At 45.5% G+C, this 23,627-nt stretch overlaps 3 protein-coding genes across 4 annotated transcripts in view; 1 reads left to right on the top strand and 2 right to left on the bottom strand.

Annotated features, from left to right (window-relative positions):
• Nucleotides 1–1,819: 1,819 nt before the first annotated feature.
• Nucleotides 1,820–8,861, bottom strand: macir (macrophage immunometabolism regulator). The gene is made up of 2 exons (XM_069168962.1): nucleotides 8,728–8,861; nucleotides 1,820–5,673 (listed from the first exon to the last, which is right to left on the bottom strand). The coding sequence occupies exon 2, from the start codon at nucleotides 5,668–5,670 to the stop codon at nucleotides 5,017–5,019; it is 654 nt and encodes a 217-aa protein (XP_069025063.1). The 5' UTR covers nucleotides 5,671–5,673; nucleotides 8,728–8,861; the 3' UTR covers nucleotides 1,820–5,016.
• A 3,245-nt stretch (nucleotides 8,862–12,106) lies between these two features.
• Nucleotides 12,107–19,844, top strand: reep5 (receptor accessory protein 5). Its single transcript, XM_069169028.1, has 5 exons — nucleotides 12,107–12,302; nucleotides 12,454–12,547; nucleotides 16,069–16,207; nucleotides 17,393–17,561; nucleotides 19,544–19,844. Exons 1-5 carry the CDS (start codon nucleotides 12,185–12,187, stop codon nucleotides 19,591–19,593), a joined length of 570 nt encoding a protein of 189 aa, XP_069025129.1. The 5' UTR covers nucleotides 12,107–12,184; the 3' UTR covers nucleotides 19,594–19,844.
• A 1,978-nt stretch (nucleotides 19,845–21,822) lies between these two features.
• Nucleotides 21,823–23,627, bottom strand: part of chd1 (chromodomain helicase DNA binding protein 1) — a 36,181-nt gene continuing 34,376 nt past the window's right edge. For both annotated transcript variants that reach the window (XM_069168940.1, XM_069168942.1), the window contains exon 36: nucleotides 21,823–23,335. In XM_069168940.1, coding sequence (XP_069025041.1) covers nucleotides 23,053–23,335 — 283 coding nt within the window. In that variant the 3' untranslated portion in view covers nucleotides 21,823–23,052. The remainder of the gene's footprint in view (nucleotides 23,336–23,627) is intronic.

Here is a 23,627-nt window from a genome sequence, read left to right as displayed (position 1 = left end):
AGCCTGAAGCTGCTGCAGTGAAACAGATGAAGTGATGCTGCTTCGTCTGATCTCCTCACAGATGGATCCTCGCCATCAAAGCTTCTGTAAACAAGTGGCTGCCATTGCACCGGGCCCTGCAGGACTACATGAACCGACCCCCAGAGGAGACCAGGATGTGAGGCACAGCGCCCCCTGAAGGTGCTGACAGCAGTCTGAATGCCTGTGGATGAGCCTCATGTTTGCACTTTGTTGTGCACAAAAATTGCTCAAAGAAAAGTTCCTCAGAGAGTCTGGACAGTTTTGAAGATGTTGATGTTGATAATGATGCAAAAGCAAAAACAAAAAAATATACTGAAAAACATTTCTTCATTTTCTTCATATTTTGCACTTCATGTCCTGTTTCAGTTTCCCTGCACTGTTTTCTTTTCTGCTTTCAGTTGGATTTTTCAACAATGTGATTTCACTTCAGATTCTCCTTTTTAAACTCGTACACTCGTAAAAAAATGCAAACATCTGTTGAAATTGTTTTCTTTTTGACATATTTTGATCCTCTGTGAAACAGATTAAACAAATAAAGGAGATCAAATCAAACAGAAGATGAACATTTTGTGTTCATTTTAATAATCTGATTAATTTTTAAAAAACAAATGAGTGACAGAAAAAACTTGTTCATCCCTCCATTTCTCAGCTTCAGATCCATCAGGTCAGAACCAGCTTCCAGATCCAGTTTCAGTCAGCAGAATATATTTAACACATTTTCTACTCTATATTGTTATTTTTGTTAAGTATTGGGGAAGAATGAATATAAGGACCATTGGAGAGGAGCAGTGAAGTCTACTGGACCTTTATCTCCATGGTAACAATAATAAACGTGGTCAGTGTTGTGACAGGTTGGTTAGAAAAAGAAAGGTTCTGGGTTAAAGTAAGTACGTTAAGTCAGTTGTGTATTGAACATTAAATATCCTAAGACTTGTGAATGTAACTAACATTCAGTCAACACCGACTTTTGTGTTTTTTACGTGAGCATTGGTCTCCTGGGTGGAAAAGTCCAGCGTTTCCTCTTCGCCCTTCGTCAGCTGACTTCCTTTTTTGCTCCCATCATAATTAATGTGCTCATTTTGAATTTGATGCCAGCAAAACATTTTATAAAAGTTAGGACAGGAATAGTTGTGTGATGCTAAAAGAAACCTGGTGGAACATCTTGCAACTAATCAGGTTGCCATGGCAACAGATCAGTACGATGATTGGGTATTAAAATATGATTTCAGAGAGGCAGAGTCTCTCAGCAGTGAAGATGGGGAGAGCTTCACCACTCTGTGAAAGACTGAGTGAGAAAATAGTTCAACAATCTAAGAATAATGTTCCTCAACGTAAAACTACAAAGAATTAGTGGATTTCATCGTCTACGGTTCATAATATCATTAAAAGATTCAGAGAATCTGGAGAAATCTCTGAACACAAGGGACAAGGATGGAAACTATTATTGGATGGTGGTGATCTTCGGCCCTCAGGCAGCACTGCATTAAAAACACACTATTCTGGAGTGGAAATCACTGCATGGGCTCAGGAACACTTCTGAATGATTCTCACTGGTCACACATCGGACACATTAAATATTAAAATCTGTTTAAAAGTTTGGCCGTTTCTTTCATTTCACTTGTTTTTAACATGAGCATGAAATCAAAAGTTGGAAATATGAGTCGTTATTTGTTTTTTTCTTATGTTGGACTGATAAATGAAAAACAAATAGAAAGTACATCTTCTGATTTTGAATAGTCACTGTTGAAGAAGAAAAGATCAAATGATATAAAACTGCACTTCCTTCTGATCTCTGAGATCTGTTTGAAATAAGCTTTAATTCTCTAACAGTCATTGTTTAACATCAAGTGTACATTTTCTTTTTGGCTTAAGGAATCAATAGAAGTGCATAAGAGTGACTTTACATACAGTATACAGTGAAACAGTTTGTGCACCCCTCAAGTTTCAAATCTAAATTTTAAAATGTCTGAAAATAAATTTGTTCTTCAGAAGAATTTTTAACCTTAGAGATTATTTTAGTCAGCACTGATTTGATCCAAATTTATAACTAAGATTTAAGTAATGTGACTTTATTCCTAATATATAACTATATGTGTAATGCTAATTATTTTGCCTTTGGCTCCTCCCACAATCACCTGTTTCCATACAGCGTCAGGTGTGTGGCAGGGGGAGGTGGTTACACCTGTTTGGCACTAAGAAGTGTTTGTAACATTTGTCTGAGTGATGCTGATTGTTGGTGACATCATCGACATCAGCAGCTTTTACCGCCTTTTCTACGGACTCAGCAGGCCGACGCCCACTTACTGCTCTGAATTTATGATCTAAAAACAAGGACAAAACAGGATAAACGTGGTCACAGGAGTCAGAGAAGAGAACATTTCCACCCAGGACGTCTACGTTCCACCTGCAGAACGACACTTTTAATGGTTTAAACTTGTTATGACACATTAGAGATCAACAACCCACATCCTCGACATCCCTCCGGCGTTAAATACAGAGAGACACGTTCTGTCCAAAAGTCGGCTATTTCAAATCTAAACTACACTTCCAGAAAATCATCACAAGCAAATGCAAATGAACGGGTTTCCATTCACCGCTGTTATATTCATATTCGGCCACATCAAAACAAACATGAAACACTGCAGGAGAAGACGGCGCCACGTTGAGAGCTGAAGTGAAACCGGTTGGTTTTTATGTACGTCATGATCAACGTGCTGTTTCACATTTCACTTCCTGTGAAAGCACGGTGACAAATCTCAAACTAATCCTCTTCACACTGATTCTAATGTGTTCTTAGACAAACTATAACATGTTTTAAACTCGCAAACTCTAAATCATAATTATATTATAATATATTAACAAGTAGCTCCGCCCCCAGAGATCTGATTGGTCAACTGAACATCTGGAACAAATTATCATGACATCACATCCTGCTCATCACTAGAAATATCTCTCCACCTCCTCAATGGGAAAATAGAATTAGAATAGAGTTTCATATATGTAATATAATGTAGTTTCTACTTGTTCTAGTTCTATTAAATGACCCGTTTGGTGAAGTCGGGTCTCTTTTGGTCGCTGGTTGTTCCAACCAGACTGAACTAGCTGATCAGTTTAGTGTTTCTATGTTCTGTATTTATTCAGTTGGAGACTAGAAATCCTCTCTGTTGCTAGGGTGGTTGCTAAGGGCAGGACTACTTCCTGGAGTAGTAAACATTACATACGTTACTGACGCGACTGATTGTTTTCCAGTTGTTAGTTGTACCCCATGCGTTGCCATGGAAACGGAGATCACACTAACAAAAAGTTTTATGTTTTGAGAGCGAGTTCTTCCACATGAACACATTTAGATGACATGTTTTATTTAGTTGGTAACTTGGTGTATAAAGCGTCTCCGTCCTGACGCATCGCTGTCGTCCCAATGATGACATAAAAGACCTCGTCTAATATCGCTTAATTAGAAAAATGAAGAACATAAGAGTTGGGAACATTTAGGAATATTATACGAGATTGTGGTCTTTAACGTCATTATTGGTACGACCGTGATGCGGTCAGAACCAGCTCTCCGGGTCAGAACTACTTGTTGTATAACTGTGACTCTGGCGGCTCTCGGGGAGGAACGTAAAGCAAACATCTGACCTGAGAGCCCGCAGACTCAACCACTTCTACTCACGTCGTTTCATCTTCTACGACAGAAGAAGTTCACCTCAGAGGGATCAAATCAACGGAAGTTAGGAGGCAAACAAATCACTATTTTTCCTTCAACAGCAGCTCAACGAGCGGAGCAGAAACTCAAGAGGTGCACACGTCTTCCAGAGAGCCGGAAGTGCTCACGTGGTTTACATATGTACGATATTGCAGCGTGAACTGTGAACGCCTGTTCGCTGGACAGTCTGCAGATGTTCAGCAGTGCAGAGGTGTCAGAGTCAGCTGGAGGGGAACATACACACTGATGTAAAAGGACACACCTCTACACACTGCTGCGACCTCCCAACCAACGATGCACCGGCGTGGATCCACAAAGCCAAAACACGTTCCAATAATCAATCAACAGATGCAGAAGGACTGAAGTGACGTAAACCGGCCGTGATTTTAAGATGAACAAGGATTTTTGATGCAGAGGCCCGCAGGGAGGACCGACCGCTCGGCATCGTCCTTCATCATCATCGTCATCATCATCCTCCTCCAGACTGTCAGAGCTTCTCACCTTTAAAAGTCCTGTGAGCAAGAGACTGTCTCTGGACCCTGGTTCAAGTCCAGGCGTCGCTCTTCTCTTTCTCTGATACAGCTGTCAACTAGAGGAAAAAATACTCGGATACAAGAAGGAAAGTAGGGGAGGGAAGGTAACTCCCACATGTACACATGGCAGATAAATATTATAATAAGTTAAGAAAGAAAAGCATCTTTCCCCAATAAACACATTCTGGACTTATTTTAAAGGTAAATAAGACGTTTAAAAGCATATTGATATTGACTGACAGCAATAAAACAGCAATAAATAAATAAGTTTGCAACGTAATAAAGTCTTACTTTGCTAATTTTGACAGTTTCATAATCTTAAAAATTAAAATGGCAAAAACACCCACTAAGAACTGCTCACAGTCAGACAGTGAAACTAGCAGTGGACTGGTAGCAGTGGCGCGTTGAAAGCTGACTCAGCGTGTGATATGTGCTTTGTCTCAGCTGTCAGCTGATGTATCGGTGTGTATCTGACACACACACACACACACACACACACACACACACACACACACACACACACACACACACACACAACACTGCCAACACACAGCTCCACCACTTATTGCTAAGTTTATATAATTCACATTTTTAAACCCCAACAAGCTCACAACGTTATGTGCACGATCGGAGGTGAACCCCTCCGGTAATAATATAACCAGATTATCAGACTGTCTTCTCAGAGAACCGTCCATAAGAAACCGGGCTGAAAATAGCACCTAAATCCCCTGCGGGGGGGAAGATGCCTGAAATAGGCCTTCATGTCTTGTTCCTGGTGAAGACGCGCTCCCCGCGCAGGGTGAGGTGCTGCAGCTGGTACTGCAGCACCTCCGTGTCCGACGACTCCTTGCGGCTGATTTTGTCCAGGTTGAGGTAGTCCAGGGACTTGGACTGGGCCCCCTTTCCTTTGAGCAGGCAGAGGGGCAGCGGGGCGTGCAGCCCCCTCCCTGGCTCGCCGTGGGCCAGGGTCCTGAGGAAGGTGTCGCTGGAGCTGGGCATGCGTCTCCGCCGGCGCCCGTTGGCGGCGGGGATGTCGTAGGGTTGGTAGTAGCGGCCTTTGGCCTTGACGATCCGCGAGGACCGGTGGACGGCGAGGTCCGCCGACTTGGGGACGGCGCTCTGGACGGCGCCGGACGCACCCCCCGACGCGGAGCCTTTCTCCGGAGCGCCCTCGGACCACTTGTGGGCCAGTTTGAGCAGCTCCTCGCCGGTGGTGAAGCCCACCAGGTAGTTGGAGTCCATGTGGAGGATCTGGTAGCCGGCCACCGTCCCTCTGATGGGCGAGCAGGGCGTGCTGGCGCAGCGCGGCCGCTCGGCTTCGGGTTTCAGGCCGGCTTTGATCTCGGCGGCGGGGAGGATAGCGACGTGGGCCCGGGGTACTCCGCTGATGTCCATCTCCATCCTTACAGACATGTCCTGACGGAGCAGAGGTGGAGAGGAAGCGTCAGTCAGGAGGACGTTTCAGCAGCGTTACCACGTCTACGATGTCTACGAGTTCAAATCTGCACGACTACGTTTACCGTTTAATTCCCATTTAAAGGAACCGGCTGAGTAAAGGTTCGCTGTGGTCCGATAACCAAGTGTTCAATCAGGAAGTAACGAGAGACAGAACCGATGACGGCGTTCACAAAAGGAGGACATGATAGACTATATATGGTATAATGGGGGGAGGTTGGTGCTTTCTTGCTGTTGGGGGGACCTGACCCCCCAGGACTGAGCACTGGTCACTACTATGGGATATTTAGTCAGTTAACGGCTAAAAATAACGTTCAGACATTTGATGGGACTTTTGTAACTCGGCTGTCGAAGCTGCAGCATCAAACGTGAAAGAAAGATTTAATGTTTGTGGACAAATAAAACAAATAATTATGATGGTTTTTCAGTTAGTGATGATGTCATCGTCTGGATTTGAAACAGAAGCTGCAGCAAAGTCAGACACATGATGACAGTCTGTTGCACCTGTGTGTGTGTGTGTGTGTCTGTCTGTGTGTGTGTCTGTCTGTGTGTGTGTGTGTGTCTGTCTGTGTGTGTGTGTGTGTGTGTCTGTCTGTGTGTGTGTCTGTCTGTGTGTGTGTGTGTGTCTGTCTGTGTGTGTGTGTGTGTGTGTCTGTCTGTGTGTGTGTCTGTGTGTGTCTGTCTGTGTGTGTGTCTGTCTGTGTGTGTGTGTGTGTCTGTGTGTGTGTGTGTGTGTGTGTCTGTCTGTGTGTGTGTGTGTGTCTGTGTGTCTGTGTGTCTGTATGCGTGTGTGTGTGTGTGTGTGTCTGTCTGTGTGTGTGTCTGTCTGTGTGTGTGTGTGTCTGTGTGTGTGTGTGTCTGTCTGTGTGTGTGTGTGTGTGTCTGTGTGTGTGTGTGTGTGTGTCTGTCTGTGTGTGTTGTGTGTGTCTGTGTGTCTGTGTGTCTGTATGCGTGTGTGTGTGTGTGTGTCTGTCTGTGTGTGTGTGTCTGTGTGTGTGTGTCTGTCTGTGTGTGTGTGTCTGTCTGTGTGTGTGTGTCTGTGTGTGTGTGTGTCTGTCTGTGTGTGTGTGTGTGTCTGTCTGTGTGTCTGTGTGTGTGTGTCTGTCTGTGTGTGTGTGTGTGTGTGTCTGTCTGTGTGTGTGTGTGTGTGTCTGTGTGTGTGTGTCTGTCTGTGTGTGTGTGTGTGTGTCTGTCTGTGTGTGTGTCTGTCTGTGTGTGTGTGTGTGTCTGTGTGTGTGTGTGTGTGTGTGTCTGTCTGTGTGTGTGTGTGTCTGTGTGTGTGTCTGTGTGTGTGTGTGTGTGTGTGTGTGTCTGTGTGTGTGTGTCTGTGTGTGTATGTGTCTGTGTGTGTCTCTCTGTGTTTGTGTGTGTGTGTCTGTATCTGTGTGTGTGTGTCTGTCTGTGTGTGTGTGTGTGTGTGTGTGTGTGTCTGTGTGTGTGTGTGTGTGTGTGTGTCTGTGTGTGTGTGTGTGTGTGTGTGTGTGTGTGTGTGTGTGTCTGTCTGTGTGTGTGTCTGTGTGTGTGTGTGTGTGTGTCTGTGTGTGTGTCTGTGTGTGTGTGTGTGTGTGTGTCTGTGTGTGTGTGTGTGTGTGTGTGTGTGTGTGTGTGTGTGTGTGTGTGTGTGTGTGTGTGTGTGTGTCAGACGTGCCAACAGTTAAGTAGATAAAGTGCTGCAGCCAACATCCTGAGACAGAGACAGACATTAAGACTGTGGAGGCGTACACCCTCATTCAGGGTCACCTGGTCTGAGGACCTGGCCTCTGGACCTGGTCTGACCCGGTCCCTGGTCCCGGTCTGAGGACCTGGTCTGAGGAGCCGGTCTCTGGTCCTTGGTCCCGGTTTCTGGTCCCAGACTGAGGACCCGGTCCCTGGACCCGGTCTCTGGACCCGGTCTGAGGACCTGGTCTGAGGAGCCGGTCTCTGGTCGTTGGTCCCGGTCTCGGGACCCGGTCTGAGGACCCGGTCCCTAGACCCGGTCTCTGGACTACAAGATGTTTCTTAAATTTTCATTTTTCAATAAGAAACATTTTGCAGTTATTTCGAGGTTAGTCTTTATTTTACTTCTTAAACATGAAATAATATTTAGATTTATTGAGCAGTAAAGTGTTTACGACTCGTTTCAGACTGAATGAACCAGCTGCTTTTACAACTCATTAATATTAATATTAATGAAGACATTTTACAGTTGTTTTCCGAATCGATTGGAATTCTGTGAAAATTTCGACCTTCAGTGGATTAAAGAAATTAAATATGAAATTTCATATATATATTATTTAAATAATATAAATATAAATAAATAAATATAAATATATATATATATATATATATATATAAATAATGAGGGACTGCAGGTGTGCTGGGTGAGAGGGCCGGTAGGATGAGGATTACAAACATCACATCATAACGCGCTCATCCGGTTTGTGAATATCAATAAGTAGAGATTGTTAGCTGGTTGTTTATATGTCGTATTAAATCACCGGGGACCGGAGACACCGGCGGTGTCCCGGAGACGGAGCCGCAGGAGGAAGAAGGCCGCGCAGCCTGCACCGGAACACCGCTGCAGGAACGGCCGCTCCACCAACACGGAGAGCGGCCGTGATGCAGCGGGAAGCGGCATGGAGCAGAACCGGGGCAGCACCGGAGCTGCGCTGGAGCTGCACCGGGGAATCCGAGGAGCGTTTCCGAGATGAAGAAAGAAATGACGGGCGGAGAAGATGGCTGCAGGCCGGCGGCTTCATCCTGTCCGCGGCTGAACGGGACGCCCCGTACCCGCACCGACCGGACCTACCGGACCTACCGGACCGACGGCCGGTCCACACACATCACAGGTTCTATCTGTGTACCGACGGACCGATCATTTTAAGCACACGACTGTGACACATCCCACCGTGAAGCCTCCGCTGCCACGGACGGAGGAAGAGAGTCTTCCTCGTTGTGTAATCTTCATCACACAGTTCCTGCTCTCACATCGTCTCACTAAACCGACCGAGACCAGAACCGGGACAGAACACGAACCTGTGTGGCGGTGCAGGGTCCAGATTCAGTCTTCCGTCCGTCTGTCCGTCCGTCTGCGGGTCTCTGCGCTCCGTCTCCGGTCTCCGCCTGGTTCCGTCACACGCAGCTTCACCGACACTTCCGGTCTCTTCTTCTCGAGGAAAACACCGCAGCTTCCTGTACTCATAACCGCGCTGCACGTGACAGTCTGATCACAACCTCAAGTTAAATTAAATTAATCTGTCAGCCTTTTGACATGAACAGAATTATAGGACAAAAAATTAATTATGGGATAATTTTTTTTATTATGGGACAAAAATGTTAAAACACATCAAACTTGTGATTAAAGCTGTTCTAACACTTAATTTAATTCAGTCATGAGGCGGGAAAAGTTCTGAATCATCAGACACGAACAGAACCTGCTGACTGACAGGTGAACATGAACACAGGTACGAAGCAGGTGTCTGTCTCTCTGGCTCCCCCTGGTGGTGTGGACGGATCAGACCGCAGAGGGTCTGACTGTCAGTGATGTCATCGTTGGTTTGTTGTCAATCCTCCAGTTCAGATTCTGTCCGTCACCATCTTGTTAGTTCGGAGCGGTTTGGAGCAGGAAGTGACCATATTTGGACGAGCTGGGGGAGGAGCCAGCAGTGGATCTGACCGATCTGATTGGAAACCTGACGATACTACGTCCCGCCCACCGATAGCTGTAACCTGACTGCACCACAGGCCTGTCAATCAAACAGACACGCCCCCAAAAACAGGTCTTCTTGAATCTTCTTTTCTAATGAATGAGGGATTATTTTCAGATGGACCTCCAGAAAACTAATAAGAAGGAGTGACTTTAGCTAACAACACCGAGATAACTGATGGACACATTTTATTCACTTTGGATTTGATGAGAGAAGTTGAATGGGAGTCTATGGAGCCGGAGGCTTTTTGGAGCCGACCTCTAGTGGCACTCGCTGGTATTGCAGCTGAAGACACTTCTGGATCAGAACCATTTTACAGACCTGAAGATACGAACTCTTTTATGTCCCGTCTGAGGTTTGGACTGAAACGTTTTTAAACCGGATTCATTCGGTATCCTGTCACACACAGGGATCAGCAGCAGGTGCAGGAATGAAGCCCACCTCAGCACCAGGACAGGCCGGACAAACTGGACCTTCACAGCTGGCTTTGTTTATGTCAGCGTTGGACTGTTCATGGTGAAGTCAGTGAACACAACCACATGACATCATTGTGTCTGTGCTCCACATTTTAACGTCCAGGTGAGTCCCACCTGTGGAGACAGACCTGTCTCCACAGGTGGGACCACCGCTGACTGCAGTCCAGTAACAATATGCAAATGGACACATTGAGTTTATTTTTTTCGTTAATGATTTCAGAGGGTGACGTAAGTGTTCATGAGATCATCCTGACAACAGCTTTGTCGCCATGACAACAACAGAATGTTTCTCTGAAGCCCTGCTGCCCCCCCCCCCAGCTGATATGTCCACATATTGATCATAAACCCTCGAGTTCACAAATTATCAGATATTTATTAGTCAATTATTTGTTCTATCATTATTTGCATTATATTATTATTGTTGTTGTTGTCGTCGTCATTATCACTGTTATTACTAATTATTAATATTCATGTATTAATTTTTCATGAATAAAAGATCTCTACTAAAATACTAACCTAATTAACTGCATTTAGGATCAATATGTGCTTATTTGTTGGATTATTTATTCTTTCTTCTATTTCTATTTATCCTACCTTCTTTGTTTGTTTTGTTGTTTGTGTCACGCCACTCTGTTCTCCTTCTGTTCATTGTTGTGAATATCACTGTTTGTTTTTTGCATCAATTAAAACTAAATAAGAATAAAACCCGAAATGAAGATGATTTTTTGTCATGCCCAGTCTGTGTCCCTGGTGGTGTTGTTGTTTCTGCTCTGTGGACCACGTGACGTGGAGGGACGTGAATCCAGTCAGCAGTTTGATGAGTTGGAGCCATCGTGACGCCTCTCAGACCTTCTGTGGTCACAGACTTTTCCCTGAGCAGCAGCTGCAGGATCCACGCTGAGGAGGTCTGAAAGAGATGCATTTAATGCCAACAGTTGTACTTGCAATGTCATCAGAGGGAAGGGCGTGGCTGCGGAGAGGTAACAGGTGGTTACTGTGCCCCGACTTTTACCTCCCAGGAGGTTTCACACACTTCTTTGGAGCAGTGGCCATTATTCACCTGACCTTCACCTGCGTACCGTCACCACCCCGCATCCTGAAGGTTGAGGAGAGACAGAGTTTTACCAGAGTACCCAGTCTGTGAGAAAGGACTGCCTGTCAGACTGAACTCTGGGCAAACTTCCCTCATCTTTTTATACCTGATGAGCAGCAGCCGCATCAAGCTGGCAAGAGTTACCGTGGAGGAGAGCACATGTACTTCCAGTTACCTTCACAGTACACGTCAGGCACGGTTAGCATGTTCAGGAGGAGAAAAGAACACGCCAGGAGACAAACATGACCTGTGGAGATACACACGTGACCCTGAGGTTACACATGTGACCTGTGGAGATACACACGTGACCCTGAGGTTACACATGTGACCTGTGGAGATACACACGTGACCCTGAGGTTACACATGTGACCTGTGGAGATACACACGTGACCCTGAGGTTACACATGTGACCTGTGGAGATACACACGTGATCCTAGTGGTTAACATTATTAAACAAATGATCAGCAGCTCACTGATCTTCACAGTTCCTACTTGATTATAAAACATCCTCCGTGACATATTTGTGTATTTTGCGGTGAGGAAACGAGAGATGAGAGGAGGAGGTTGGATGTCAGTCTGAGCACTTCGTCCTCAGATGGACTTTAACATGTACGTGATGATGCTCTGTTAAAATGGTGCAGTGGAAACCAAAGGGGATGACACAGCAGCACACTGAATGCTCAGCAGCTTCAGTTTGCTCAGTTGTCATGGCGATACAGCTGTTGCCAGCTGTGTAAACTGTGTCTGCAGAGAGAAATTAAAACTGGGAAAAGCCGGGCACCTTGAGTTAGGACTTTATGTCGGTTTTATTTATGTAGCACCAGATCACAACACAGATTATTCCATTGCACTTAACAGAGTAAAGTCCTGGCAGCAGAACTTCACAGAGAAACACAACAATTCAACAACTCTCACGTAAGTTAGGAGTAAAAATCTCCTATTTAAGGGAGAAAACCCTCCAACAGAACCAGGCTCAGAGGTGGGCTGTTTCAACAATCTTTTTATTGTTTAATTCCGTCTGACATCATTATCATCATCTTCATCTCTAATGTGCAGTATATACTGCAAAAAAGATGTGGTCGCTTTTATTTTGAAGCTCCGTGTTGCGCATCCGGTGTGGGCGCTGCTCACAGAGCCGCGTCGGGCTGCAGGGTGGCGCAGTTCCTTCTCCGACCATTTCGTGATTCATCAGCATCGTTGAGGAAGGAAGTGTAGCCATGGCGCTGGGACTCCGAGACAGGTTCGAGAAGTTCCTCCACGAGAAGAACCTGATGACGGATGTTCTGGCCAAAGTGGAGGCGAGGACCGGAGTGAGCAGGACGTACATCGCTCTGGGTGAGTGGGACAGGAGGGGCACAGGAGTGGGACAGGAGACGGAGACAGACATCCTGACAAAGGACCGAGTCTCTCCTCTCTGTCCTGCTGCTTCCTGTATTAACACTGATGGGACTTTAATGGATTGGTGACCAACATGCGGTTCTTCCAGCTCTGGTGACCGTCATCGCTGTTTACCTGGTCATCGGCTACGGAGCCTCCCTCCTCTGTAACCTCATCGGGTTCCTCTACCCGGCATACATCTCGTAAGTACTGACGGCTGAGGGGCGGGGCCTGCCGCACCACACCCTGTACACACACACACACACACACACACACACTCACACTCACACTACAACCATAAACACACATTTATATACACACTACATACACACGTGTATATATATACACACATGTACACTACCTACATATAAACACAGAAAAACACAAAGACACGTACAGACACAAACATGTACACATAGACACAAAGTCACACATTCAGACATGTACAGACACACAAAAACACAGATACTTTTCTACCTGTATATTATATATATTATATATATTATATATTTTCTGACCAGATGTTTTCTGTTGTTGATCTCTGGAGGATTTTCCTGTTTATCGTTATCAGTGTTGTTATCAGTGTATCAATGAGAAAAATGATTTCCATGAAACTACAATGAGACTACAATGTGATTCATAAAGATAACAACACAGAAAACACCCTTTAACATGTGTGACATCACAGCTCACAGTCTGATGAAGGTGATGAAGCTGAAGGTGCAGCAGCAGGCAGTCCTCCACCCCCTCCCCCTCCAGTCGTTGTTGACTCCAATATCTCCTGCCGTATTTCCATGAATCTGCAGTGCATTCTGGGAGACTTTTTTTTTTCCCACAGAGGGGACACTGTGGACATTGGGACGGCGGACTGTCCTCGTCCTCGTCTTGTGATCTCTGTTCTTAAACAGACGTCATGATGTCATTAAGGAGTCGTGTGGTTCAGTCAGCATCACATGTCGGCCTCCTGAAGCCTCTCTGTGTCCACGCTGTGAGAGCCATGATGATGATGATGATGATGATGAAGATCGGTGGGGGTGGGGGATGGGGGGGTTCTCTTCACGCTACCATTAAAGCATCACTTTCAAATCACAAATCGCTGATTTGTTTCCAGAAAGTAACGTCGCTGAGCTGAGATGTGAAACAGGAAGTCAGTGATGATGTCACTGGCCACGACCACTTCCTGTCAGGCTGTTTGAAACACTGAAGTCTGTGATATGAACACGCACCATCATCCAGGCTGACTCCTGTAACGTCTGACTGTGCTGCGTTCCAGATGAAAGACGTAAAGGATTTTCAAATTAAAAGCGTGTGAGGCAGCTGTTCCTGAACACAAAGTGTTTCTTCTCCACTGCTGGACAGAAGAATCAAACTTTATTGAGTGTTTAACAGAAGACACAAAAACACGTTGGATTCTGGGTAAAATTATTAAAGCTGCAGATATTTTGTAGGGTGATGTGTTGACATGATGAGGTCACTTCCTGTCATCATGTGATTTGAAACAACACCATACAATAAGAGTTTACTTTACGTCGGTGGCCCCGCCCCCTTCCTCTATGGAGCCAAGATGACGACCGTTTTGGGAGGAACGTGTCCAGAGTTTCACACTTCTTCTTTTTCTGGAGCGTTCTGAGTGCTTCATCCTGGTACTTGTAGTGTACTGATGTTAGTGTCAGTACACAAGTAGAACACCTGGAACACGAGTAGAACACCTAAAACACAAGTAGAACACCCAGAACACTAGTGGAACACCTGGAACACTAGTAGAACACCTGGAACACTAGTAGAACACCTGGAACACAAGTAGAACACCCAGAACACTAGTGGAACACCTGGAACACAAGTAGAACACCTGGAACACAAGTAGAACACCTGGAACACGAGTAGAACACCTGGAACACAAGTAGAACACCTGGAACACTAGTAGAACACCCAGAACACTAGTGGAACACCTGGAACACAAGTAGAACACCTGGAACACAAGTAGAACACCTGGAACACGAGTAGAACACCTGGAACACGAGTAGAACACCTGGAACACAAGTAGAACACCTGGAACACTAGTAGAACACCCAGAACACTAGTGGAACACCTGGAACACAAGTAGAACACCTGGAACACAAGTAGAACACCTGGAACACGAGTAGAACACCTGGAACACGAGTAGAACACCTGGAACACAAGTAGAACACCTGGAACACTAGTAGAACACCCAGAACACTAGTGGAACACCTGGAACACAAGTAGAACACCTGGAACACTAGTAGAACACCTGGAACACGAGTAGAACACCCGGAACACTAGTAGAACACCTGGAACACGAGTAGAACACCTGGAACACTAGTAGAACACCTGGAACACAAGTAGAACACCTGGAACACGAGTAGAACACCTGGAACACGAGTAGAACACCTGGAACACGAGTAGAACACCTGGAACACACGCACAACATCTGGAACACAAGAACCACATCTGTAGGTAGACGACTGCCGCTGCTGATGTAGCATGTCAGCGAGTGTAAACCCGAGAATCTCCGGCCTCAGCGAGAAGATGAAGACATGATGGAGACAGCTGTCAGGAACAAACAGCTGACTGATGTCCCCAGATGTCCCCAGATATGTGTTTCTGTCTCAGCCGGTTGGTTCTGGTTCTCAGTGGCCCGGTCTGCTGAAGGAGGTGGAGAGTCCGCCCCCTGGTGGACGTTCTCACACGTTCTTGTCATTAATCGCAGCAGATTTAAAGTCATACATCACAGAAACAGCAGTCATGTGACAGAAGAAGAACAGTGAAGGGGAGGAGCTTCAGTCTGCGTTTGTGTTGGACAGTGAAGATAACGTGAAGAAGAGAGAGGACGAGGTTGTAACAGTGATGGCGGCAGAGGGACGAGCAGGAAGACAGGTGTACACTCAGAGACGTTGGTGCAGCTGCAGGCGTGCCATGACATGTTTTGCAGCTGTCAGATAATAAAGTGATGTAACGACATCAACGGATCAAAGCGGGTCATGTGGGTTCAGACGGTGTGTTTGTTTGAGGACTGGAGGGAACACAGAGGACGTGACGGAGCTGCACCTCCTCCAGGACTCTGCTGCAGGGATCTGAAGAACTGCTCCACCTGCTGGACACATCTGGATCCTGTCCTGTACGACGGTGGAGGACGTGGAGACAATCACCCTAATGATGTCATCAACGTGGACTACGTCTGTCCTGTTACATCCGTCCTGTAACTGTAGTCAGAACATGTCCCTGTATGTCTGACGGCATCAGGAAGCTCAACTCCTCACCTGGTGTTCAAACCAGAGACATGGCGACATCACAGGAAGTTAACGTGATGTGACACGTGATGAGCGAAGAGTTCCTGTGTGACAGCGCTACACCACCAGTGTGAAGTATGTGGGAGGAGTCAGAGAGATGACTCATGACGTGTCCGTCTGTCCAGCTCTTTGAGAGGTCGCCGTCTCTCCGTCTGGTGTCCAATGGGTGAACAGGTGGAGCACACATCCATGTACAGGTGTCAGAGACAGGTGGTGTTCACCGCCATGGCGCAGCAGGCGGATGAAAACAAAAGTAGAGACTCTTTTGTAAACGTCCTGTCAGCAGAACAGAGGAGAGACGAGCTGGAGGGAGGTGTTGACAGGAGGAGAAGGAGGTGTTGACAGGAGGAGGCGGTGTTAATAGGAGGAGGAGATGAAGGTTTGACCTCTGAGTAACATGCTCCTCTCTCTTCCAGGATTAAGGCCATTGAAAGTGCCACCAAGGAGGACGATACCAAGTGGCTGACCTACTGGGTCGTGTACGGCATCTTCAGCGTGGCCGAGTTCTTTGCCGACATCTTCCTCTCCTGGTTCCCCTTCTACTACATCGGAAAGGTGATCCAGCAGGTTTCTGTGCTCCAACATGAATCCAGAACAATAAAACTCTCATTAAACAACAAGTAGTTAATCTGGAACAAATCATCATGACATCACATCCTGTTCATCGCTAGAAATATCCCTCCACCTCCTCAATGGGAAAATAGAATTAGACTAGAGTTTCATATAATATGTAATATAATGTAGTTTCTACTTGTTCTAGTTCTATTAAATGACCCATTTGGTGAAGTCGGGTCTCTTTTGGTCCTTGTTGGTCGCTCCGAGCACCCGTACCGTAACACCACGGATAGTCACGCACTTACAATCCTAGAGGAGGCTAGCTGGACCGGTTTGGTTTGAACACATGACACGGAGCTAAAATGTTGAAAACACATGAGAACATGGATATCTTTGTTCATCACATATCTTTGTTCATCAGATATCTTTGTTCATCAGATATCTTTGTTAATCAGATATCTTTGTTCATCAGATATCTTTATTAATCAGATATCTTTGTTCATCAGATATCTTTGTTCATCAGATATCTTTGTTCATCAGATATCTTTATTCATCAGATATCTTTGTTCATCAGATATCTTTGTTCCAACCAGACTGAACTAGCTGATCAGTTTAGTGTTTCTATTTTTCTGTAATTATTCAGTTGGAGACTAGAAATCCTCTCTGTTGCTAGGGTGGTTGCTAAGGGTCAGACTACTTCCTGGAGTAGAAAACATTGCGTACGTTACATAAGAGTCTACTGATGGGACTGATTGTTTTCCAGTTGTTAGTCATACCCCATGCGTTGCCATGGAAACGCAGATCACACTGACAAAAAATTTTATATTTTGAGAGAATTGCTCCACAATATGAAAACATCTAGATATTGGAAAAGAGATCTGGTTATATTTTATTTGATTTATTTGTGTAGTGTTGCTCTGTGTGCTCTGATTATTCTCGTCTCATGAACAGCTGTCATACATGTCAGTATGAATGATGTGCAGCTGAGATTTATATACACTTAATAACTTTATAAATTGTCTTATATTTCAATTTTAAGCATTTCATATTTTATATATTTAACCTATGTTATTATTCTATTGATATTTTAAAATATATTTTCAGACTTTTGTTTTTTAGGATGAAGGATATAAAGTATGTGGTTGTTTTCTGTGTGATGACACGCCTGGTCCTCGGTGTCCTCAGGGTGCCTTCCTGGTGTGGTGCATGGCGCCGACTCCCTCCAACGGATCGGCCCAGATCTACAACCGCATCATTCGGCCCTTTTTCCTCAAGAATGAAGCCAAGATCGACGACGTGATGAAGAACCTGAAGGACAAAGCCTCGGACGCCGCTGACAAGTTCAAAGATGAAGGTGAGCAGATCCTCATGTTCCCTGCAATCCTATAAATATATCTGATGCACCATGTGACCACTGATCGACTTCATATGAAACAAACGTTCACAGTAAAACAGAAAAGCGTGTTTTTAACAGTAAACAGAGTTATAAGACTTCTAATTAATAACGAATACAGACAGAAACATGTATGTTCTGTACTTCAGTTTCATTCTGCAGCTTCAGCTCAGCGTTTCCTGTTCCTTTAAGACTGAGGTCTGTTCTCGGGTCTGTTCTCGGGTCTGTTCTCGGGTCTGTTCTCGGGTCTGTTCTCAGGTCTGTTCTCGGGTCTGTTCTCGGGTCTGTTCTCAGGTCTGTTCTCGGGTCTGTTCTCAGGTCTGTTCTCAGGTCTGTTCTCAGGTCTGTTCTCGGGTCTGTTCTCGGGTCTGTTCTCAGGTCTGTTCTCGGGTCTGTTCTCAGGTCTGTTCTCAGGTCTGTTCTCAGGTCTGTTCTCAGGTCTGTTCTCGGGTCTGTTCTCGGGTCTGTTCTCGGGTCTGTTCTCGGGTCTGTTCTCGGGTCTGTTCTCGGGTCTGTTCTCAGGTCTGTTCTCAGGTCTGTTCTCGGGTCTGTTCTCGGGTCTGTTCTCGGGTCTGTTCTCGGGTCTGTTCTCGGGTCTGTTCTCAGGTCTGTTCTCGGGTCTGTTCTCGGGTCTGTTCTCGGGTCTGTTCTCGGGTCTGTTCTCAGGTCTGTTCTCAGGTCTGTTCTCGGGTCTGTTCTCGGGTCTGTTCTCAGGTCTGTTCTCGGGTCTGTTCTCGGGTCTGTTCTCAGGTCTGTTCTCAGGTCTAGTCTGTTCTCAGGTCTGTTCTCAGGTCTGTTCTCGGGTCTGTTCTCAGGTCTGTTCTCAGGTCTGTTCTCAGGTCTGTTCTCGGGTCTGTTCTCAGGTCTGTTCTCAGGTCTGTTCTCAGGTCTGTTCTCGGGTCTGTTCTCAGGTCTGTTCTCGGGTCTGTTCTCAGGTCTGTTCTCGGGTCTGTTCTCAGGTCTAGTCTGTTCTCGGGTCTGTTCTCGGGTCTGTTCTCAGGTCTGTTCTCGGGTCTGTTCTCAGGTCTGTTCTCAGGTCTGTTCTCGGGTCTGTTCTCAGGTCTGTTCTCAGGTCTAGTCTGTTCTCAGGTCTGTTCTCGGGTCTGTTCTCAGGTCTGTTCTCAGGTCTGTTCTCAGGTCTGTTCTCAGGTCTAGTCTGTTCTCGGGTCTGTTCTCAGGTCTGTTCTCAGGTCTGTTCTCAGGTCTAGTCTGTTCTCAGGTCTGTTCTCGGGTCTGTTCTCGGGTCTGTTCTCGGGTCTGTTCTCGGGTCTGTTCTCAGGTCTGTTCTCGGGTCTGTTCTCGGGTCTGTTCTCGGGTCTGTTCTCGGGTCTGTTCTCAGGTCTGTTCTCAGGTCTAGTCTGTTCTCAGGTCTGTTCTCAGGTCTGTGAAGCTGCATTAAAAGGCTTTAGCACAGCAGTTCAGCTGTTTGCACTGAGCTGCAGAACCACCAGAACATAATATAACTCTTATAATGTTGTTAATAGTTCAGACGCAACGATCTGCTTCATAACGTTGGATGTTTCTCCACAAGATGGAGCCAAAACTTTCACTGATGTGACAGAGCTGAGTGGAGATGATTGACAGGTGAACCTGGTGGTGATCTTCACTTCTGTCTGCTGTCATGTTCAAGTCCCGACCTCCGTCATGTCACCATGCAGACCTTTAAAAGTATTGACTTTCACCACTTTAAAGGGACAAAACTCAAAGAGGTTCATACCAGACAGGCTTTTATTCTGAAATCCTCCTTTACACACCTTTTATGAAACAGCTTTTTATTAAGTAGCCTCACTGTTTTCTGATGTGCTCCTGTTGTTACCTGTTGACATCATCAGGAAGTACGTAGTAGTTCTGTCAGAACAAACAGGGTTTCAGAGGTTTGTGAGGTCAGATGTGCTGAAAACATACCCAGATAACAGACGTGTTCTTTTGTCATGTGTCCACAGCCAAGAGAGCCACGGCCAACATTATGTTTGAGGAGAAGAAGAGCACCTGAGCAGGAGGCCTGTCCAGAGTCAGCTCCAGATGTGACCGCGACACAACAAACGTTGCCTTTAAAACCCTGTTCAGTACGTAATGTAACGCAACCTCCCTCCCTGCTGGATTAGATGTTACACGTGTGTCATGTATCATTTTAAGCCATCCCAGTTGTCCCCACTTATTGACCGTTGCCTTGTGGAGGCCTCTCAGATGACTGTACACTGGCCCCGGATCCTTTATGAACCAAATAAAAACAGATTTGCTGAAGTTCTTCTCTCATGTTCATTCTTACAGCTGACTGTGTGCTCAGAGGAAAACGGGGATGTAAAAAAAGATCTGCAGAAATGCTGTTAAAGCCTCCCGTGGGCCATCAGAGTTTTAACAGGACCCACCTTCTGTCAACAAAGTTAAAAGTTAACATATAAACTCATGCAACATATCTATGGAAAGTTAAGACTCTCGTGATTCGGTTGGTATGAACCATTTTAAGATCCAATAACCACAGCAGGTTCAGTAAACAGCTTCGTCAGACCACTGCTGAACAACCAAATGATTAAAGTGTTGAAGTAACTCACTAAAACAGCCTCAGAGTCCCACACTGATTAGGAAAAGTCAGACAGAAATCCTCTGGTTCAGTCAGCAAAGGTCCAGTAAATCCAATCCAGCAAAGCATTTAGTCCAAAAAACATTAATGTATCCAGATTATGCACCACGCGTTCATAAATCTCCACATTATCCAATAAAAATGTGAGAAATCCTGCCGCAAAGCAAAGCTCTGCCATGTCCAAGTCACACTCTACTTACCTTGGCCGACAGCATTTGATTGACACCTCACTGAGCCAATAGGGCCTTCCAATTCCTGTCTCCAGCCTGCAGAAGCCAACCAGAAGACGTGTGGAGTGAAAGTGTCCGCCTCTCTCCTCACAGCCAATCACAAGCTACGTTGGTGATGATTGACACTTTCCTTTTTATTAATACGTTTTGATAGGTGATTTTTAGGAGTTTTATCATGAAAACAAAGCCAGATGGACCTTTTACCAACTTTATAGAGCTATTGTGTTTCTGTCAATAGTTTGATTCGTTCTTTGACATTTTCTTAAATTACATTTATCACCGTACTATTATGTCCACAAATCTCTCCAAATGGCATTTCCTTTGGAAACGCCTGGACGTACCCTCAGAAAAACGTGCAAAACATTATTTCTCTATTATGCTCAACTTTGAACTTGGACTTGGTCAGATTTTATACTGTAGCCTCATTGTGTTCTCCAGCTGATACATTCAGTCATTTGCAGGTACTTTTTGATATTAAAAAAAATTCAGGCAACACCTAAAGTGACTGTTGGGGATCAAATTTTAGTTTTTCAAAAGAGACCAAACTCGTACTCAAACATGTGAACACATCACCCTCCAAAATATCTACAGCTTTAATTATTTTACCCAGAAACCAACGTGTTTTTGTGTCCTCTGTTAAACACTCAATAAACACACTGATTCTTCTGTCCAGCAGCAGCAGTGGAAAAGAAACACCGTGTTCAGGAACAGCTGCAGCTTCCTCAGATGCTTTAATTAGAAAATTCTTTACATTATGGCTCCGCCCCCTTCCTCTACATAGCCTCCACGTATCCAGACTACCATACTGTTTGGTACACCAGAAACAGATTGAGTATGTCCCAATACACAGTATGTTAAATGTAGGACGCCAAAAGATACCAGGATGTTCTTTTACATCCGGTAGTAATCTGCAGTCTGCAGGTCAGCGTGATACTCTGGATGTTACCCACAATCCTCTGCAGCGGAAGATACATCACATCGAAGGAGACAGTTGGTGGCGCTGAAGCTCCGCCCACAAAAGGAAGGAGGAGAAGAGGCATTAAAAGGAAGTGTTTCAAATCGCATCCTTTTTTTTTTTTGCTTCAAACGTCACGCGGATACGACCAAGAGGGTCAAAGGTCAAGGCACGTTGTTATGATGAAGTAGTACGTCCCAGATGTACACATACTACATGCAACAGTACGTACTTTTTACAGCTGCAGTACATTCTGAAAGTCAAAATAAATAGTAAACGCAGGGTTCGTTTCTGGAGCGTTGAGTTTTTCATCCCGTAATGCGGTTGTTCACTGATGTTTCTGCACTTTAACACTGATTCACTCAGAATAGTGCGAGTTAGTACACCGATAGATGAAATATTTCGTGGCAGCACCAATAACGTGACACTTCGTTGAAGAGAGCTGGTACGAGTGAGTACAGTGATTGATTTTAATGGCTTCATAAACAACTATATAAAACAGTTCATAAAAATTCATGCACTTTCAGTGTAAATTCATTTGGAAATATAGAGGAAATTTATGTACAACAGCGTGGACCAGAGCAGTGACTTCATTCAGTTGGCTGGTTCACCACAAATATACTTGGCTGCATAGAAACATTGACATTATTATTGCCTACGTAGAAAAATCAAATGAAAAGGAAAGGAAAAGGAAAGGTCATGTAAAAGTTTATTTAAGATCTACCAGGTGCTTCTCCAGAGACGGATCGACTGTGTTGCCGTGACGACAGCCGACTCGCTCCAACACACAGACAGAAGAACTAAACACTAGTGACTAAAACTTAAAGAACTTTCCCTTTACCAAAAGTTACATTCTGAAAGCATCATCATGAGAGAACTATGATACAGAAACTCACTCGTAGAACGACAAAAAGCCTGAGTTGATGGGGAAAGTAGAGCCATAATAAATCCAAAAAGCCTGAGGAAAAAGACCACTGATTTACTATCTTACAAAAAATGTACAGCAGTATTATTTTTAGGAAAAAACATGATACAAGATGATCTCAAAAAAAAATTTAACAACGACAACAAAAAAGAAAAAAAAAGTTTTTTTTACAGCTAAGATATGTTCTTAAATAATTCACGCCTGGTGGAGAAAAGAAAACCTGCCGAGGAAAAGACGAATGCCGGAAATGAGGTACTTCAGGTGGAGAGCCTGAGCCCAGACTGGATTCAACCAGACACCTTTACATCACCTGCAACGGGATTCATGTGATGCCGACATCACACTTAAATAAAGGTATGATAGAGACAGACAGACGAACATTGAGAACAGTCAGATACATGCTCCAGTGTCATGGGTTGGTGGAATATGAGGCAGCACTCAGGGTCAACCGTGTCCGTTTCCAGAGTTTAAAAAAAGTCTATAAAAATAAGAAGTTGGGCTGCATGCTGCTGAGCCCACAGCGCTGCAGCTTTAAACTCTTAAATAGAAAAATAAGCTTTGATTTTTGTGTGTGGTGCCGGCTCCCTGCGGCTCACCTCCCGGGGAGGAGGAGGAGGAGGAGGACGAGGAGGAGGAGGTGGCGACGGCCGTGCTGAGTCACAGTGTCTTCAGACAGCGTCGGGTCGGAGTCCACGGGCCGGGTAAGGCATCTGCTGTGTTGCTGAGTCTATGGCTGCTACTCGCAGACCGGGCAGCTCCTGTTATGTCTTGCGGCTGCTCCAGATCTGCTCTGGTGTGCTCTTGTGGTCTGAGGAGTAGTCGAACGGCGAGCGGTGACCCAGCGGCGAGCGCGAGTCGTACGGGGAGCGCTGGTCTCGGGGGGAGCGGGGCCCGCTGGCCGAGGCCCGCTGCTCCGTCTGCCAGTCGGAGTGGTAGCGGTAGGAGGAGCGGTGGTCCGAGTGGGAATGATCCTTCATGTCGAGCCGGTGGTCTCTGCTGCTGCGGAAGTCCTCCAGCTTCCTGTGCTTGCTGTCGTTGTAGTATCTGCACAGACACACAGCAGCGTCACACTCACGGAGCAGCAACACAACACAACTACACAACAGGAAGTGACCGAACTTTAAAGTCAACGTCTTCAGGAAGTGACCAAACTTTAAGGTCAACGCCTTCAGGAAGTGATCAAACTTTAACGTCAACGTCTTCAGGAAGTGACCAAACTTTAAGGTCAACGTCTTCAGGAAGTGATCAAACTTTAACGACAACGCCTTCAGGAAGCGATCAAACTTTAACGTCTTCGGGAAGTGATCAAACTTTCACGTCAAAGCCTTCGGGAAGT

The sequence above is a fragment of the Embiotoca jacksoni genome, unplaced genomic scaffold (genome assembly GCF_022577435.1).
Source record: "Embiotoca jacksoni isolate LCO1_2020_lvr unplaced genomic scaffold, fEmbJac1.0.p SCAF_42, whole genome shotgun sequence".
Classification (NCBI taxonomy): Eukaryota; Metazoa; Chordata; class Actinopteri; family Embiotocidae; genus Embiotoca; species Embiotoca jacksoni.
This window is presented reverse-complemented; position numbering and strand designations above follow the sequence as displayed.